The following is a 19,272-nucleotide window of genomic DNA, read 5'->3' as shown; positions in this document are numbered from 1 at the left end:
TTTTATTCTAAAGTAGGAAGCACTGGGATGCTAGCTGTACAACACAAGGCACATTTTTCACACAGAACCTTGCAGGCTATAAATCATTTAGCAGCTTCAAACTTAGAGTTTAAGTTTATCTTTGACCGCTGTTGCCTTAAGGAAGCACTTTAAACTGCCAAACTTTTGTTCCCTAAAGACAAGTTCACAGCGTGCTACTGTAGCTCATAAATATGACAGCAAGTACAGTACAGGAGATCAATAACAAAAGTAATGAAACCTGTGAGCTTTTGGAGTTGCAGACTTTCTCCAGCCTACCTCTTTTTGGTTGTACTTGATGGCTAGCTTAAGCCGGCTAAGGTTCATGCGCTCCTCCATCAGGCCCCTCTTGTCGACATGATCGTCGCTGGAGGTGTGATTGAGAATCACTTCCAGCTCTCGAGAGTTTCGAGCCTGAGCCAGAAGATCCTTGGCAAACATCTTGCACTGTTTCGCCAGCTCTTCGTAGTCATTCCTACAGCAGAGATAGGTTTTTAAACATATCCTGTTCAGATCTATAGCTTATAGTATCATTGTTTGTGCTGAAAGGGAGAGACCTGCACAGTTTTTACTTTAAAATTCCATAGTTTTTTGTTGTTGTTTTTTTTTAGATTGAATTGACAGGCCCTGCAAGGAGAACATTACTCACAGAAGAAGCAGTGTTATTTAACTATTTTTTAAAGGATAAGTCCAAAAGTGAAAGATGAATTTATGGCAGTTTATGGCTGGACAAATGAATAATAATGCATTGTTGGTTTTGATGTGTTTTAATTTTGATTTTTATTTGTTTAATCTTGTGATTGTACAGCACTTTGGTCAGTGGTACTGTTTTAAAGTGCTATATAAATAAACTTGCCTTGCCTTGCCTTGCCTAAATTGACAGAGAAATGGCTAATGAGTAAGCAATATTTTCACCTGAATTCGACCTCGACAAGGCTGAGCTCCTTCAGGTCTGCGCTCAGCTCAAATGCTCGCAGTATGGGGTCCTCCTCGGTCAGCATGATAAGGGAGGGGCTCGCCAGGCAGCGGTAGATGTCGAGTCGGAACCTGAAGGACAAAGTTTTATTAAGACAAAAAAGAAAGAAAAAAAAAGGGGGATCGAAGTTGCCCAAAAGTGAGAATTCAACTGAAAAAGCACATAGCCAATATTAGGGAACATGTATAAACTAATTAAAGTTCATTAACTCTATGTAACTGCTTTGGTGTGCAATTACATATCATAGTCGCTTATTTAGAAAAATAAAAACAAAGGTAGTATAAAATAAAGGAAAACAACAACAACAAAACGCTTATTCAAAGTGAGATTATGTTATTGCAATTAAAGATGGATTTATTTTTACACATCTTTACCAGATGTTCCAATAAATGTGGATGGTGTTATATTTGTATTCTTAAATCATTGCATGTGCAAAAAAGAAGGGTCATTGGAAGAAGTTAAAGATCTTAATAGTAGACTATCAATCAGCATGAAAAGTGCCGAGCTACAGATGCATCAGTTGTTTTAAGGTTAAAGCACCAACCACAGTCCTGCTACAAATGCTTCAAAACTAAATGTTAAGTTTCGACATTCCCAATAAGCAGAAGTATGCGTTGGATAAAATAAACATTCAGTTTTCTTGAATTGGCCCTGCTTAAAGCTCTGTGTTGCTTGGCAGAGAAGCCACACATTGATTCATTCAGACCGCTGCGTGGGACAGAAAATAAAATTGCCCAGCAAAACAACTCAGTAAAATCACATCTTTCAATCCAAGGTGTAATCCGAAAGCAAAACGTACCAATTCCCCTGGGGAAAACACAGTGGGTTGTTTGTTTGTTTTTTTTCTCCCTTTTGCTTAAGTTAGACTTTAAATCTCTTTTACATGTCAGAGTAAAACAGCTACATAGTACAAATGCTAAATGCTGTTTTTTGCTAAGCAGAAAAAGCGACACATTGCGTCAGTAGTCCTCTGTGTCGACAGACATAAAACAATTCAAAGTACAGCTACACACTTTCTACAAATGATTGCTTTGCATACAGCAAGCCATCATGAAAACCACTTTATGCCATTTTTTAAATAGCTATAAGTCACTGCATTAGCATGTACCTGGAGTGCCTTAAGCTGTCCTTCTTGTTTTTAGCATTGCACAGCATGCACTCGCAGCCTACAGCGTGAGGCCGAGGGAGGGAGATGTCCTGTTTTAGCAGCATGGTGAGGATCTCATAATTATTTCTGTGCGCTGCCAGGATAACAGGAGCCACATCCATGGTGGTGGAGTACTCTGGGTTCTGGATCCGCTGCATCAGTTTCTGAAAAGCACAGCAAGCAAGTATTAAAAACTAAAAAAAAAAAAAAAAAAAGAAAGAAAAATTACATGCTGTGGTACTCGGTTATTTGAGTCTGGAAAGATGTTTTAATAACCTGCAATAACGGGGGACTTACAGCGATAGAGGGCTTGGAGGAGCGTCTTGGTCTGTGGTTGAGGAGGATGTCCACGGCACCCACAACCTCCGAGTCTATGGCCACCAGCAGGGCATCTGTGGCCTTTGAGAAAAACATAATTTTAGAAAAAAAAGGGGGGCGGAAACAAAAAAAGCAGACAGAGGGAAAGAAAAATATAAAATGCTTTGCTAAAATACTCACACCTTTTACCGGCTTTGCACATGTAGCCTAACTATTTGAAAAATACCTCATTTAAACTGGTTGCAGAAAATTTCCAAACATTGCCAAAGGATTTCAATAGGATCTCGGCCTGGACTTTGACTGGACATGAAACTGACCTAAGAAAGTGTTATTCCAAAGACGGTTTGGTATCAGCCTGATTTGCAAGTTAAATATAAAGGGTGAATAATAAAAAAAATGTGAACTGCAATGTAGAATATGCAAAGAACTCCCAGTATAAATCCAGTGACGTGCAAAACGACATTTGCAGGTCACTGGATCCTCATTTCTGACATACCTGGCAGCCGTGCTCGAGCAGAAGCTGCAGGATGTCCAGGTTTTCATTCTCGATGGTGATGGTCACCGCGTCCCGGCCCAGCACATCCACACAGTTGACGTTGAGCTCCCCATGGCGGTTCTCCTCCAGCAGCTTCTTCACCATGTAATAGTCACCTGAGGAGACAAAATTGTTCATAAAACTCACAAGTGGCTTTCAAGTGATTCTTTCGAAGATGTTTAAAGGAGACGCCCCCAGACCTCAGCAGTAGTTACAAGGAAAGTGGTGAGACAGAACAGGAAGCAGCCTCCTAAATCTTTACTTAACAATAACATCTCCCTCAAAGCAGAATAACTTGGCTTCTCCGCTGTGTTTACAGAGGCTTTATATGGTGAATCTGTGAACTTATCAATGACTCGTTGAGAATGCCCATGCCTCTGTGCTATTTGACCTGCGTTTAACTCATCAGCTTCATCTCCTTGTTAGGAGCTGTGGAGATTCAGCAGATGAATCCTGTAACATGCAGACAGTTACATTACTCATCTACCCCCCCCCACCCCCCACTCCCCGATTTGCGGATTATGTTCTACTGCTGGCCTGACTGCATCACTGCAGGTAAATACGAGCTTCTAGTAAATGAAAAGCCTAACATAGCTCAAAAGGAGGTGAGGGGTGGGGGGGTCGGTAGATGGGCGAACCTTTCTCGCATGCCAGCAGGAAGAGCTTCTCGTCCAGCGTCGTCTCCTCTTTTACTTCTCTCACGTCTTTCAAGGCCAGGAATTTGTCGGGGGAGGAGGTGTCCGTGCCCTGGTAAAGAGCTGCCATTACGACGGAGAGCGAGTACGGCCAAGCACTGATGTGCATCCCACTAGAAAGCTGCGAACATCACACAAGAAAGCCCGTCATCGTCCTTGTTACTGCTATGTGTGGCTGGACAGTGGAGGAATCCTTCCAGGAAGCGAGTCGGAGCGGAACGGAGGCAGGTTTACAGCGTCGTCATCGGGAGAAATCTTCCTGTGTGGTCAACACACTCCGAGGCGTTGCGTTCTCTTTAGTGCGTCTAAACACAACCTTCCCGCTACCGACTATCCGACCTCAGGCTCGATTAAACTGGATTAACGGAGTCGAACGACTGCTTACGCCAAGAAAAACAAAAATGTCATTCCTTTCGCCGTGTTTGCACGCACCATCTTCTGTCCCACATCGCAGGTTTGCTGCTGGGATCTTTTTGGTCCTGATGCTGCTGACGAGGACGCTACTGCGCATGTTTCCTCCTCCGAGTCGCACGCGCTTCCTTCGTGCGCGCGCAGCGCAGTGTGCGTGTGTGTGTGTGTGTGTGTGTGAGACTCAGAATTACGTAACAGTGCTGCTTTGTGTACTGTTTGTGCTGACCGTATAGGCTGTGCAGAGGCAGAGACTTGAAATGTTATGCAGCAAAAAGCGCACAATGCTGCAAGTTATTTACAGAGCTTTGCTACAGCATTTATGCACCTGCATTTATTTGCACGCTGTACTGTTAAACATCAAACCATCCTCTTTTTTTAATACTATGCGGAGTATATGTCCCTGCTATTATGATATATTAAGCAAATATTATTCTAAAGTTGCTCTTTGATTGCAGCGTTTGATTTATTAGGTATTATTGTTTTTGCGGGGGAGAGGCATTGTTTGGTGACCCTGAAAAAAGCTAATTGAAATTTTCACAGCTTTCCTTCAGCAAAGGGAGGACATTTTTTTTTTTTTTTTACCATTCTTTAATAAAGGACAGTTTTGTGGGGTGCATGGCAAATATGTCAACAAATACTGGCACTTTAGGTATGGATGTTTGTAGTTCATCTTGTTTGTTGCTTCTGTGAATAATGTTCTCCTAGCAGGGCTTGTCAATTTAGATTTAGATGGTCAGAAATGATTTGCTAGATTTGCAGTTAGATGATATTATTTTCATGATGAATTACAAATTGGCTACACTACAAACACTGTTATGCAGGCATCGGATTGCCTTTATCTAATATCTTGTATCTGTATCTATAAACTAAACGATAAAAGTAATTTTAAAAAAATGGATAAAGCAATGTTTCTTGCGGTGTCCTAAGTTTAGGAAACTGATTTACATTCCTCTCCAACTTCATTTCATACTTACCTGGTGTGTTCCTTGATCTTTACTGTTTTTTTATTTTTTATTTTATTTTTTAACAGATCTTTGAACCACCTTCACAAAACCGCTACATTTATATTTTGATTAATATACATCCATACTTACATACATGCATTCTTTTTACTGTACAGATGACTTTGTTGTTTGAAATGGAATTCATATCATGGTATCAGAGCAAAAGAGACTGAACACACTTGTCAAATTCTTATTATTAAAAAACCCCCAAAAACAAACAACCAAAAAAAAACAAAAAACCAAAAAAAAAAAAAACATGTATCATTTAATCTTAATCTTTTGAAAACACATTGAAAGTGTTTTCAAAAGATCAAAACATTGATAGAATATAACTACTTTTTCTAGACTCCGTATCTCAGCACACTGGGCTAGAAATCGTATCAAAGTTTATGTCTGGGTTATTTTCTGCATTAAATTCAGTGGCCGGTAATGGAGGCTTAACTGTGCAATAGATATGTTTGGACATCTATTTGTGAAATTAATTATATCTAGACTGATGGAGTCCTTGCCAGGCCTTAATGGAGCAGATGTGGAGTTTTCCACCAGCATGTCAGAACACTTAACATCTTTAGATGTTTTACCAGAGAGGACTGAGGAAGTTGGGATTATTTTTGCAGTTTGACAAAATAGTACTAGCAGCTATAAACATAAATAAAAAAGTTCTGTCAAGATGAAAGCCTGGCAGGCAGTTGGGTAAAAAGAAGATTTTACATGAAATCCAGACTCAATCCCTTAAAATGATTTGATAAGAAGCAGTTCAGGCCTATGTGTGCTGTTGGATAAAAAGTTATCCTTTATCCTGCACATTTTATGTGTTCTATATGCAAAGTAAACTCTGAATTTATCAAATTAAATGGCTGATGTATTGATTCAACAAATACTCTTTTTTTTTTCTAATTTGACATTATTTATTCACTTCACCTTTTATTTGCTACTACTTATATTGAAAGAAAAAAAAATTGAATGTAACGGTTACTTAACGAATCACTACATTGAAATAGGCCCATGTCTTAAATTTCTGGGGGTTTTATATAAATTAAATGCGTTGCATTGATTGTGTTATTGTGAGGGGTGAACACGCCGTTATCCAGCAGAGGGCAGTCTGTTCAAAGTTTTTAGAACATCTGCAAGCATTTTTACTACCGATGAAGCATGTGTATTATGCAGACAAATGCGGTCATATTCTTTACAAAGCAAGGAAATTTTAATTATCTTTTTAGATCATTAGGGATAATTTAAGGATTTTCGCTGAAAAAGCTGATATTCCATTGTGATTACTATTTTTTTTAAATATATTTATTATTTTTATATATATATATATATATATATATATATATATATATATATATATATTTTATGAAATAAGAAAAACCCATGTGGCCATTACAGATGGGCAAACTTATGGTTAGGGTTAAATGATCATTTCACCCGATCACTGCCACACTAACGTCTCCGGTCATTAGTCATAATGTTATGCCTGAACAGATAGAAAAAAATCAATCCCGAGACTGGAGTGGTGAAAACATGCACTTAATCTGGGACGCTAAGTCCTCCCAACAGACAAGTTTCCCATCTAATGTACATAAAAGTAGATGAAATAGAACATATTTTGTATTAAAGTATGGATTTCAGTACACGATGCGATGTGGGGCCGTGAAATAATGAAGAGCTTCAAAGCGCTTTCTCTTGAACTTTTTTTAAAGGCAGGATGGGTGGAGACCTCTATGGCTTATAATAAAAGCTTTCACGATGAGCCATCTCTGCACAACACAGATGTACAACAGTGAGATCAACATCATACGTTAACATGAGGCCACATTTTGAGTGGCGTTGTTGTTGAGACACAAAAGCTGTAAAAGACAATTTTGCCAATTTTAGGCCAAGCTCGTGACCGTGCGATGTGTTGTGATACTGTAGAGAAGTGATATATAAATAGTTATGTTGATCATAATTGCAAAACATTCTCTATGCAGGTTGAAGTTACAGTCACGTAAATAATAAGTACATACTTTTATTCTGTTACAACTACTACTAATACTAATTATGCTTGTTGTTATTGTTAATGCTCATATATTACTATTTTATGTTCACTAAAATTTAAGTGAACATTTGTGACACTTCCCTTTTATAATTTCATTATTATTATTATTATTACAACTTAAAATCGTGGACATTTTAAACAAATCTAACATTGTTAAGCATCACAACCAAAAAAATTTAGCTAATTTTAGTGGCTTGGGATATTTTTAAAGTTAAGATACATTTTACGGACATTTAGGTACATTTTACGTGTATTGTCTTTCGAACTAGATGCTCGAGCTTATTTTGATTCACAGATATAGGTCACTTTTGTGTCAGAGGTGGCTTCTATTTAGTAGTAAAAAAGAAGCATATCCTATTTTGCGTAAAGTGATTTATAAAAATGAGCAGAAAAATAAAATTATGTTAATGTTTTATTCAGAAACCCCCTCATTTTTCTCGACGAATTTGTCCCTCACAATATGGCGTGGAAGCTCACGTCTTCTATTCTTTACGTCTCTATGTGGGAGGCGCTGGAGACAGACTGGGGACAAAACCCAATAAAGGAGCTACTTACCGCATTACGTCACCAATTGGACCAATGCAGCGCGTCAGAGGGCGGGCCTCTGCGCCTGCATTTGGACTGAACCCGTTCAGTGTGTGGCAGTTAGACAAGCAGAGGAGGTCGCTATGTGGGAGATTCTTAAATCCGTGACTGCGGATGCAGACTTGGCGCTGCTTTATTGCATCCAGATGATTTGAGCCGTTCGCGCAGGACTCATTTTGATTTGTTGCACCGTGTCTATGTGTGGATCTCAGCCCGGCTGTGTTTTCAAAGATGCATCAGACAGTATCTGCGCAGAGATGCCCCCGCTGAACATGAGCAAACAGGGCGTCTGTTACAATGAAGAAGACGGCGGCGGCTCCTTCCTGTGTTGTTGCGGATCGTTGCAGCGCTCGGTATGGACAACCTAAACGTCTCCATCATCATCATCACCACCATCCACCACCGCTCCAATGAGGAACATTGCGCAGTGCAGTGAATCGGGTTTTTGGAAAATATATTACCTAATCAACTGGAAAATAAATTCCCAGCATACACATTACAGAGCGCGCCTTGGTGCATTACTGTCGATGTAAAGAGCTCTGCCCAGTGGTGGGAGCCACTCTCTCCAGGGGTTACAGATGAGAAGCAAACAATACCATCAACCACTGAAGTTGACAGCGCCTTGGGAGAAGGATGCTGGCTTTGGGAGAAAGCTCAAAACCTACAGGAATCATACCAAGATAATAGCACAGCCTGGGATCGTGATGAAAGTGCTGCGCAGGAAGAGGATTGTGTTATTCATGGCCTATTTCCTGCTGCTGGTGCTCACCATGCTCAATTTGGCCAATTATAAATGGACCAAGGAGCCTCAGCAGTGCAACCATCAGATGAGGAGCACCACCTATCAGAGCAGATCGGACATTCGCTTTCTCTACAGGCCCTCCCTGGCTAAGAAGAGACAGCTCATCTACGTCCTGACCACCTGGAGGTCGGGGTCCTCCTTCTTCGGTGAGCTTTTCAACCAAAATCCAGAAGTGTTCTTCTTGTATGAGCCTATGTGGCACATCTGGCAGAAGCTGTACCCTGGTGATGCGGTGTCTCTGCAGGGGGCGGCCAGAGACATGTTGAGCTCCTTGTATCGCTGCGATCTGTCTGTTTTCCAACTTTACAACAGCCCCGGAGGCAAAAACTTTACCTCCCTAGGGCTGTTTGGTGCCACGCTGAACAAGGTTGTGTGCTCCTACCCCCTGTGCTCAGCCTACAGGAAGGAGGTGGTGGGGATGGTGGATGATAAGGTGTGCAAAAAGTGTCCCCCACAGAGCCTTAGACTGTTGGAGGATGAGTGCCTAAAGTACAACACTATAGTCATTAAAGGGGTGCGCATTTTGGATGTAAACGTTCTCGCCCCTCTGATGGAGGACCCATCCTTGGATCTGAAAGTGATCCATTTGGTTAGAGACCCTCGGGCAGTGGCAAACTCAAGGATCAAATCCAGACACGGCCTGATTAGGGAGAACTTACAGGTGGTCCGCAGCAGGGACCCTAAACTGCGCCGGATACCTTTCGTAGATCCCGGCCACAAGGTCAACAAGAAGGACGGCTCCGACTACCATTCCATCGGAGCCATGGAGGTGATCTGCGACCGCACCTCCAGGACTCTGAGGACTGCCTTGAACCCTCCAGGTTGGCTGAAGGGGAAGTACATGGCCGTGCGGTACGAGGACCTGGTGGAGAACCCCGTCAAGACCCTGAGGAGCGTTTACCGCTTCGCCAACCTCACCACCAACCATGACATTGAGTCGTTTGCGCTGAACATGACCAGCGGCTCCAGCTCCTCCTCCAAGCCCTTCATCGTCTCCTCCCGGAACGCCACGCAGGCAGCCAGCGCTTGGAGGATGGTGCTCAGCATCCAGCAGATCAAGCAGGTGGAAGACTACTGCCACCACTCCATGTCCGTCCTGGGGTACGAGAGGGTGAGAACAGCCGGGGAGGCCAAGGATTTGAGCAAATCGCTGCTGACGCGCTCCAAACTGTGAAGAAAAAAAAAACAAAACAAAAGCATCCTCCTCGCCACCAAAGACCTTTTTAATTTAATGTTCATTTTTCCATGCAGTGCCGTTTCCTCTTATTGTGGAATTAAAGCTTTACGTTCAAGTGTTAAAGGAGCTCCGGCTGGCTACATTTGGAATGTATATCTTGTTTTCGAGCTGCAGTTTGTACACTTCTTTTATACAGGAACACCGGCTGTGGGACAATGACTTAAGATAGGAAACAAAAGGATAATTTATGTATCTTGGTATTACTATGACACTACAAAGTTGATGTTTTTGAAGTTATTTTTGAATGTTTAAAATCTTAAAAAAAAATATATATATATATATATATATATATATATAATTTTTCACTCTCCATACTGTCTGTACAAGTGAAAAGAAAAACTAGTAGATGAAAGGAAAAAAAAAGTAGTAACATATTTTAAAAATCATTTTTATTTTTAATACCCCGTTAAAGTCAGAGACAATCAGTGATTTGGTTTGATGACGTGCCATAGTTAGAAGTCTCATCAGAACAGCAGTAGTACTTTATACAGTTTTTTTTTTTTTATCTGTCATTTCATTTTGTGACAACGTCCTTGTAGGATGTTGACATGCACTGTGGACTTTTGGTCATAACTCTGGAGCAGGACAACCTCTCTTTGTGTCAGTGTGAGCATTCTGTTCTACCATCTTCAAATGTTTACAATTGCTTGCTCTTATGAAAACACCTGAACTAAAAAAATAATATTGCATTGAGTAAAGTTCACAGTAAATGACTTTATGCATCATTTGTGAGTGTAACATTTTCAAACTGAAGAAATATTCAGTCTCATTTTGCTTGTGTCTAGACTTTGAAATTAGTTAGTGCTTTGAAACATAATTTGCCTCCTAACAGAGTTTCTGTTTTTCACTTTTTTTTTGACACACTTGTATGTTACAAGATAAAATGAGTAAATACAACATGTGCTGTTTAAGTTATGATTTGATTTATTTGGGGAAAAAGCTGTTTGAACCATATATGTGAATATTTTACATCACCACGGAGAAATTTTGGCCAATGCTTGTTTTACTATAGGCCAAGTCACCGCGTGTTTAGTAGGATTTTTATCCAGACTTTGACTAGGCCATTCTAAAATTGTCCTTTTTATTGTTTGTGAGCTATTTGCTGGTGTATTGTTTCCTGCTTTGTAATCCAAGAGCACTTGATCTTAAGCTAGTGAAATGATGGCCGTCGGGATCTTTTGCTAGAGAGCAGAATTCATGACTTCATCAATTACGACAATTTGTCTAAGTCCTGACGCAACAGACTCTCACTCTACTCTGACCCTGTTTGACTGTGGGTATGACGTTTGTTCTCTGAAATGCTGTTTTAGTTTTACAGCAGGCTAAACTGGATACACTTCTCCCAAAAGTTAGACCTTTATTTTCATCAGTCCATAAAACATTTTCTCTGAAGTATCATAGAGTAGTCAAGATGTTGGTCATGAACAACGACCTTAACTGAGGCAAGTGATCTCTGCGGTGCTGTAGATGTCGTTCTGGGCCGTTTTGTGAACTCCTGGATGAGTTTTTGATGCATTCTTTGTGTTACCATGGCAGGTCTCCCACTGGGAACAAACACTGATGTTTTATATGATGTTTATTTATGGCTAATGTCTCACACTGTGGTTTGCTCAGATCTAACGCCGTAGCTGAGGTTCTGTAACCCCTCTCAGATTGATGATTATCTAGTATTTTGCTTCTCATTTGTTTTTTAATTTTTTTCAGCATGGGGTAAGACATGTTGTTGAAAATTTTCCATCTGTTTCACAGTTTAATCATAGCTCAGTCATTGTGTAATAAGAGGAGGAGTTGCATCACCGGCTTGGTTTGGATGGCTTATTTCCTTAAACAAATGAAATTATAATTTTCCAAAATTTCATTTTGTATTTACTCAGGTTATCTTTGTTTGATATTGAAATTACTTTTATGATCCGAAACAACAGAAGTGTGACAAAAAAGTGAAATAAATTTGTAAGGGAGGACAGTTTTTTTCACAACACTGTATTTCTGCAAGCAATAGTACCACCGCAAAGTCATACATTTGTTGCCAATGGCTACATATCCTAGGGGTGCCCTATGGCGTTTGGTAAATATACTTTTTGTTTACGCTCAACGGTAATCGGCGTGGATGGAGTGTGTGGAACAGACCAGATGTTTTAAAATTATTTCCCCTTGAAAAATTCCTATAATCCTTATTTTTAGATCCAGGGTTTTATTTTGGGGAGTTAAGTAGTGCGGCTGCTTTAATATTTAACAAATCCATATATTTTTATCTGCAGAACCCTTTTGACTTGTACTGAATCCCTTTTACCTTCTTCCATCCAAACAAAATAGCTGCTGGATTATGACCCAGCAACCCAGTTTTATTAATTTAGTTCTGCATGAAATATATGGCTGTCAAAATGCTAGGTTACCGTGATGTCACAAAATGATTTTTTTTTTCCACATTACGTCACATTTATCTAGTACAATTCAAACTAAACTCTTCGAGGAAAACAATCTAGAGAATAATAAAAAAAAAGTTGGTTAGCACAACAAACTAATACTTAGTTGAAACACATTTTGATTCATTTCAAGAATTCAGTCATCTTTGTTGAGTCTCTTAACATCCAGCATCTTTCACTTCCATAATATTTCAAAGGGGAAACAGAAATGCCGTTTTGTGCCCTTCTCAAATTGTGCCCAAATGAATAAATTGTGGTTTCACAAGATGTTCAGCAGTTTTAACAGTTCCTCAATTGTTTTAGACTTCTATCTTTAGATCTTAGATTTTAGTCCAGTGTAGTCATTAGTTGCCGTCTCTCTGGTCTGGGTTAGTTAAAATATTAACTGAGAAATGAGACACTGAGGCATCATCAGTTCTCACCGATTCCTCAGATGTAAAGTAAGGGGACTTGATATACACATATTAACGTATACTAATATACGTTAATATGTGTAAATGTTAACCCTGCAACATATATAATAATAGGTTCTTTTTAATCTCATTAAGTGCTAAAAATTATTACATATTAGACTGAATTAATATATTTGTTGTCTTGGTGAAATATTTTAAACTGACATGTAAAACAGTTAGAGACCAAAAGTCAAATATCTTAACACTTCAAACAAGACAGTGGGGTTATTTTTTGCCTTTAACAGTATGCTAACTTTGAAAGTATTAAGTTGTTAGACTTGAAAGCGGGCTCTTACCTTTTTGATTCCATGTGTGTCTCAGGAAAAACATAGTGCATTTTGGGTCTGGTTACTTTGCACCTACTCAGGAAACCCTGATAGAGTTTAGTCCTTAGTGTGAATGAGTAAAATGTAGAGTTAGGGCTAAGAAAGAGTTGGATTTGGCTTTTGTCTATCTTTGTAAGCACACTCCTGAGAAAATGCACATGGCTTAATGAGATACATGACTGAGTTTGTATAAAAAGCCAAAGCAGAGCTGATAAAATGTGTTTTTCTACAACGGAGGGATTTTGCTGATAAGTTCATATCTGCATGAATAAGTAGAAGTAGAGTAGCGGTTGCAAACAAGAGGCTCTCAGGAAAATTCATGAACAACTTAACTTTTTTATCAGATGATATCGAAAAGAAAGGGAAAATCCTAAACAGGACAATAAACTGAAACAACAGCAGTGTGACAGAAAAGTGTTGCGTTTTTCTGTCAGTGTGATCGGTGCTTATAGCTCAGCTTCAGGCTGTTTGCAGAAACAAGTGTGTCGTTTAACGCATGCATGCCTGGGCCTGAAGTCAAAAGCAATAACACAGGCCAAAGACATCTAAACTAAAAACACCCCTCCTTTACAGTAAACATGATCAATAAAATCTCAAAAACAACTTTAAAAAAATTAAGTAAAAAAAAAAAACATCCTATTAAAACTTACTTTAGATTAATAAATCAGATCACCATACTAGAGGTGTTTTTTTAAGTTAAATTCAAAAGGCAAAAGTCAAATTGTAAGAATTCATTAAGCAAAAAGTTATAGCTCAAAGCATTTATAAAATAATCTTTTCTATTACTTGAATTTTTTTTTTTTTTTTTTTTAAAGCAACGGCCCAGTCAAAAGTATTCCCCATGATGTTTTAGACATTTCTGTTTAAAACAGTGTCCTTTATTGGTCATCCGCTCCTATTGGTTTAAAACTATATTTCTCACAAATATGGCGTTACAGAAAATACGTTTTTTTAAACATCTATACATACATGCTTGCAATATATCACTATTTGTGAACAAAAGCTATATGAGTTTCACCAACCAGTCAGATTTTCCATACTTTTTTTTAAAACATAGTGGTCTATAGTTAAATACAAAATAAGCAGTATGCAAACTATCATAACACCAATAAATGCTAAAACAAGTAAATTAAATAAAAAAGTAACTGCTAGAATACAAACAAAACGTGCAACTGAGGAAACTTGGATACAAACATAAACAAATAACCAGAGATAAATATAAACCATATAAAAACATTGCATTCATAAAAAGTACTTCAAGCACAAGACAAATAGCACATTTATCGTTTGAGATACACCTGTCTTGTTAATTTTAAATCCAGTTTTGTGAAAATAACATTAAGAAGATTGTTATTACAGAAAACTACAGAAAATGGCATAATTAACAGAGAAAAACGGTGGCGTTTATAAAATAAAGGAATTGTTAGGTGTTGGGGTTGATTCTATTTCCCACTGGCAAACATTGAGCTCCATAAAAGCAGGTCCTTGTTTTTGGTCAACTTCCTCTGCCTATGAATCAACTGATTGGCAACAACTACATCAGTGAGGAGAAGAAAACCCATCGGCAAAAACTTTGCAGTTCATAAGAATGAATGACACAATTAGGAAGTGAAAATAAGGGTTACAAAACTGAGATGACCTTGTTTAAACTACCGTGCACAGCAACTGAAGGCACTGCGTCAGAAAATCAAACTATATTTAGTTAGTTTTAAAAAACAGCTCTTTTAAGGATTTTAGTCTGGAGACTTGTGATGAAAGGCTGTTGTTCGCAGCTCTTTAATCAAGAGCGTAACTCTTATCAGGTGTACTATCAAGCTTACACGGTAAACATTTTCAGCAAGCAACAGCTGAAAGACCTGCATTCCACAGATGTACCCATGTATTTGTTGCATAAATAGAAGAGAGATCACTTCAAGGGCAGGGGGTGTATTACACAAAGCCTAACCTACAGCAAACTGCACCCTGATTCACTCCAGGGGAATAAAAAATGTGGGACGACCCAGAGATTTATGAGTCAAAAAGGAAACAATGCACGTTCTAGAATGAAAGCCAGAACCGGTATGTTTACAGAATGCTCTTGGACGATAAGGAGGAGGACACGGAGGGAAATGAGTAGGGGGATTTGAATCAGCTGAAAGGGCAAAAATGCGAGATGGGCAGAAAAGAGGAGGAGAACAGGAACTGAAATAACATCCTGGGTGATTCGAAGAAACACTGTGGCATTCAATCACTGGGTATGCTGGTGAGAGAGTTCCCACATTACGAAACATACCATGAGGGTCACTTCATCTTTTGTATTTAAAAAAAAAAAAAAAAAAAAAAATCTTTTTTATAGGTGTCCAGTTAATGTAACCAATTCCATTTACCAGTGGTAACAATATATATCTCAAGCATTTTGTTGCCGTTGATTTAAAATGAAGATGGTTTATAAGTAATGTGAATCCAAAATGCAGTTTTTTTTTTTAAATGGATATTATTACATAGATCAATGAAAGAGACCTTTATTTGTCACCGACAGCCTTCACAAGGAGGATAAGCCAAACACGGTGCTTAAGAACCACTCTCTTCACAGTGTTATGTCCAAGGCAGTCATGTTTAATAAATTAGTATAACACTGAAAAGTTCATTTATCTCAGTAACTCACTAAACCAGATGAACTGATTAACGGAGTTCCAACATTTAAAATTAGAATATTAAAACAGAGCTGTAAAAAGCAAAACGCTTTGAGTACAGAAATTTTCAATAAAAACTACGTTTAATACCTGCTTACAGGTTGTTATTTTCAAAAATTACTGTGAATTTGACAAATAAGCTTCATTGGCGGACATATTCGCATTCACTGAACATGACTGAATACTAACAGAAAACTTAGTGGGAAAACTCAACACTGGAGCTCAACCAATTTGGATTCGCTCTTCGTCCAGACTCAGAGATTCTAATTTGGAAATAAAATGCAAAATGCACTTAAATATAACAGCTGGACTTAGGGCCATGAGGCAGAAGTAATCCTTTTCCCCCCCTTATCCCATGTAACGCTTTTATCAGGAATGTTGACACTAGTTCTGCAGTGGTTTACCATAAGGAACGTGTTATCTGATGTTCTGAATGCCGTGGTGTGAGGAAACTTCTAAAGCGCTGACTTCATCTGCTCTTGAATGGGCATCAGGCTGGAATCCCATTGTCCCTGTTGGTTGTGGACCTTTTCCTATAATAGTTTTTTTCTTCCACTCAACTCTTCATTAATATTTTGGATACAGCACTCAAAGAACAGCCAGCTCCTTTAGCAATTAACCTGTTGCAGCTTACACTCCTTGTAGAGGGCTGTCAAATCGACCGCATCCCCCAGGAGTCTGCAGAATGTACCACTCTCATAACATAGCCTCTCTTTTAAAAATATATATATATCTTTTAATATCTTGTGAGATTCCTCTGTGTAATACTTCTATGTATGAGGTTCACTTTTTGAATTGAAATAAATTAACTTTTTGATGACATTCTAATTTACAGACGTGCTCCTGCATATGAAAATAAATTTAAAAACAAAGCAGGACAATACATCTCCAGTAGAGAAACAGGAAGAATGCCAGCCTCCACTAATTGTCTCTTCCTTCCAGCGCGAGTGTGTTTTTGCACAACAACTCGGCACATGGGGGTTGTGTGACCTTATGCGAGTCACAGTAACAAACTCCCACTCGGTGGCTTTGAAATACACAGACCATGGTCCCTGCGCTCTGTGGGAGGTGGGGGCTAGCGTTAAGGCAACAGGAGAGGGGGGAATGATAAGGCAAAGTTAAAATGGGAAAAAAATTCACTCCTCAATGACGTGAGCCGCTCCAGTGCCGAGGCCCAAATCTCCCTCCAGCAGGTCCTCTTGCTGCTCTGACCCAGAGTCGCAGCTCCGTGTGGACAGAAGATCAGATTTCTCCAAATTGACGTCAAAGTTCTCTGGTTCAGTCTCAAAGGGCCGCTCCTCATCCTGAAAGGTAAATAATAATAGAGTGGAAAAAAAAATCTCTTTTGTTTCAATCCGTTCTAAGAAGATTCATTGTAAAGTTTTGATCACCTCCTGCTTTTGGTGGCCACAGAAGACTCCAGCAAACCTACCACACCACTGTGGCAGTGAGTTGGTCAGCGGGGGGCCACAGTGGGTCAGCAGGGGCTTTAGATATCTGTAACCTCGTTAAGTCAAAACCATAGTCAGTATAAATCCTAAAATATGCTGAAACTGGGAATGAAAGGAGCAACTTCACAGGTTTAATGATGCAAAGAAAGAATGTTGGACGATTCGCACAGAAGACCATCAGTCATCTTGCTTTTATTTCTTATGCGATAAGTGTGGCTTCCCGTTTTAGCTGCTTATCTCAAATACCACATCATGTCACTCCACCATGTTTAAAATAGCTCTAAAATCAACTTTGAGCAATACTTTAGACATATGAGCCACAATTTAAAGCCACTGTTCATATATATATATATATATATATATATATATATATATATATATATATATATATATAAACATGCTTTGTTTTGTTTTAAATTTATTTTCATTTACAGGAGCATATATAGTGATGATTGTACACATAAAGCCTTATATAATACTTATATAATACACTTATATATTGCTTGCATCTTGATTAAAATAAATACCACTAAACATCATCGTAAAATGTTAAATCTCCTCCCAAAATGAAACATAGTTCAGATAGTCTTTGAACAGAAGAACCATTATTGAGGCAGCCACAGAACCGGCCTTTATAGAAGAGAGGCAAACACAAAGCCACTGCTGAAACTAAGCCAGAAGAAGTCCTGTCTAGGGTTTGCCACAAACATGACGAACCCAGTAAACACGTGGAACAGAGTTCCACATGTTTGCTGGGTAAGAACAAAACTGAATTGGCCTACATGCAAAACGCTGCACCTCCCACTGAACACACCATCGACAGCATGAAACATGGAGGTGCCAGAGTCATGCTCTGGGGATGCAAGAGTGTGGAAGTTTGTCAGACTTTATGGGAAGATGGATGGTGTTACAGTGTATACCTAACATTCCCAGAAGAAAATTTGTTACAAGCTGCAAAATAAAAAATTAAAAAGTAGGACAGAAGCTCACCTTCCACCAGCAGAGGACACTGACTGGACTGTCTAGGATCAGTGGTTCTCAACCAACTGGCTGAAAAACAGGCATAGCTGCACATTCTTGTTTGGGCATGCATACAGAATGTGCACTTATAAAATAGAGTATAACAGTATAGATATTTAGTTTTTCTTTAACACAGATAGGCACCTTAATATGTTATCCATTTCTCTAGAGCTATCAGTATAAAGCAGCTGCCGCCGGCTTGTTTAATTTTAACAAGGTGAATTCTCTGAATGGCATGAGAGAAGAACCTAAAATCAGTCAATCTGAGCTCATCAGTTGGTCCTCTGACAATATTTGACATTGACCTCATTTCACGTTCACTTTGAATCAGCTTGAAAACTGGTGAGTTCAGCACAACTGGTGCTCTGCATGTTCCCCATGCCAGACACTTTTCAATACTGAGATTCTTTGTAAACATCAGTGAAACAAGCAGAGGATTTCCTAATCCATTAAAATAAGTTTCCAAATCACGATGCAACCTGTTGACGGGGTAAACTGTGATTTATATCTGTGTGGCCAATGCCGTTTAAGCATAAATGTGCCTAAAACATGAAGGTCAGTACAATGTAGATGTATGCATTACTTTATGCTACTTTAACTCCAAAAGCACACTTGTAAAAATGTAGATAGCTGTACAATGAAGTAAAAATACAAGCGCACTCCAAAAATGTCTGTGTTCAACATATTTGCACATGTGGATATTTATTCATTTTAATTCATGTCAAAAATATCTATTCATCCCTCTATCAAATTTAGAGTTGTAGCAAAAATGATAGTCTGTGAACGCACTTGAGTTTACCCCGTCTTTGAATCACTACTTATTTGCCGTCTCATGGCTCAAACCAGCACATTTCAACGACTTCACTAAATTCACATGATGTAAAGCTAAAATGACCGACGTCTTTCCAGATACGCCCAGCAGGCCTTTTCTTTTTATGAGGTCATTAAGAACCAATAGCCTCTTTTGTTACAAGACAGAGAGCTCCATATTAGTCATTAGAAGCTCTAGGTACTAGGTGCTATTTTTAACTTGGATATCTAAAGGGTTCAAATATATTTCATTTCACACGGATGTGCATGCTCCTATCAGCTACGGGGATCTCTGAAAGTTAGACGGAGATAAAAAAATAAATTGTGTTAGCTTATTTCAGGGTATCGG

General features: G+C 38.9%; 3 protein-coding genes across 3 annotated transcripts in view; 1 reads left to right on the top strand and 2 right to left on the bottom strand.

The window, feature by feature from the left end:
- Positions 1–34: 34 nt before the first annotated feature.
- On the bottom strand, positions 35–4,260 carry LOC106962292 (short transient receptor potential channel 1-like). Its single transcript, XM_015056609.1, has 6 exons — positions 3,633–4,260; positions 2,956–3,110; positions 2,439–2,540; positions 2,103–2,305; positions 934–1,065; positions 35–493 (listed from the first exon to the last, which is right to left on the bottom strand). The coding sequence occupies exons 1-6, from the start codon at positions 3,796–3,798 to the stop codon at positions 238–240; spliced, it is 1,014 nt and encodes a 337-aa protein (XP_014912095.1). The 5' UTR covers positions 3,799–4,260; the 3' UTR covers positions 35–237.
- A 3,503-nt stretch (positions 4,261–7,763) lies between these two features.
- LOC106962288 (carbohydrate sulfotransferase 2-like) lies at positions 7,764–10,448 on the top strand. The gene has a single exon (XM_015056607.1). The coding sequence runs from the start codon at positions 8,309–8,311 to the stop codon at positions 9,704–9,706; it is 1,398 nt and encodes a 465-aa protein (XP_014912093.1). The 5' UTR covers positions 7,764–8,308; the 3' UTR covers positions 9,707–10,448.
- A 3,381-nt stretch (positions 10,449–13,829) lies between these two features.
- Positions 13,830–19,272, bottom strand: part of LOC106962287 (sodium/hydrogen exchanger 9-like) — a 93,943-nt gene continuing 88,500 nt past the window's right edge. Inside the window, exons 15-16 of the mRNA XM_015056606.1 lie at positions 17,034–17,139; positions 13,830–16,946 (exon numbers count right to left, since the gene is read on the bottom strand). Of these exons, the coding sequence (XP_014912092.1) occupies positions 16,779–16,946; positions 17,034–17,139 (274 nt within the window). The 3' untranslated portion in view covers positions 13,830–16,778. The remainder of the gene's footprint in view (positions 16,947–17,033; positions 17,140–19,272) is intronic.

Source organism: Poecilia latipinna, unplaced genomic scaffold (genome assembly GCF_001443285.1).
Source record: "Poecilia latipinna isolate Pla-1442-1.1 unplaced genomic scaffold, P_latipinna-1.0 Scaffold1395, whole genome shotgun sequence".
NCBI classification, from domain to species: Eukaryota; Metazoa; Chordata; class Actinopteri; order Cyprinodontiformes; family Poeciliidae; genus Poecilia; species Poecilia latipinna.
The sequence above is the reverse complement of the archived record's forward strand: the minus strand, read 5'-3'. Positions and strand labels throughout refer to the sequence as shown.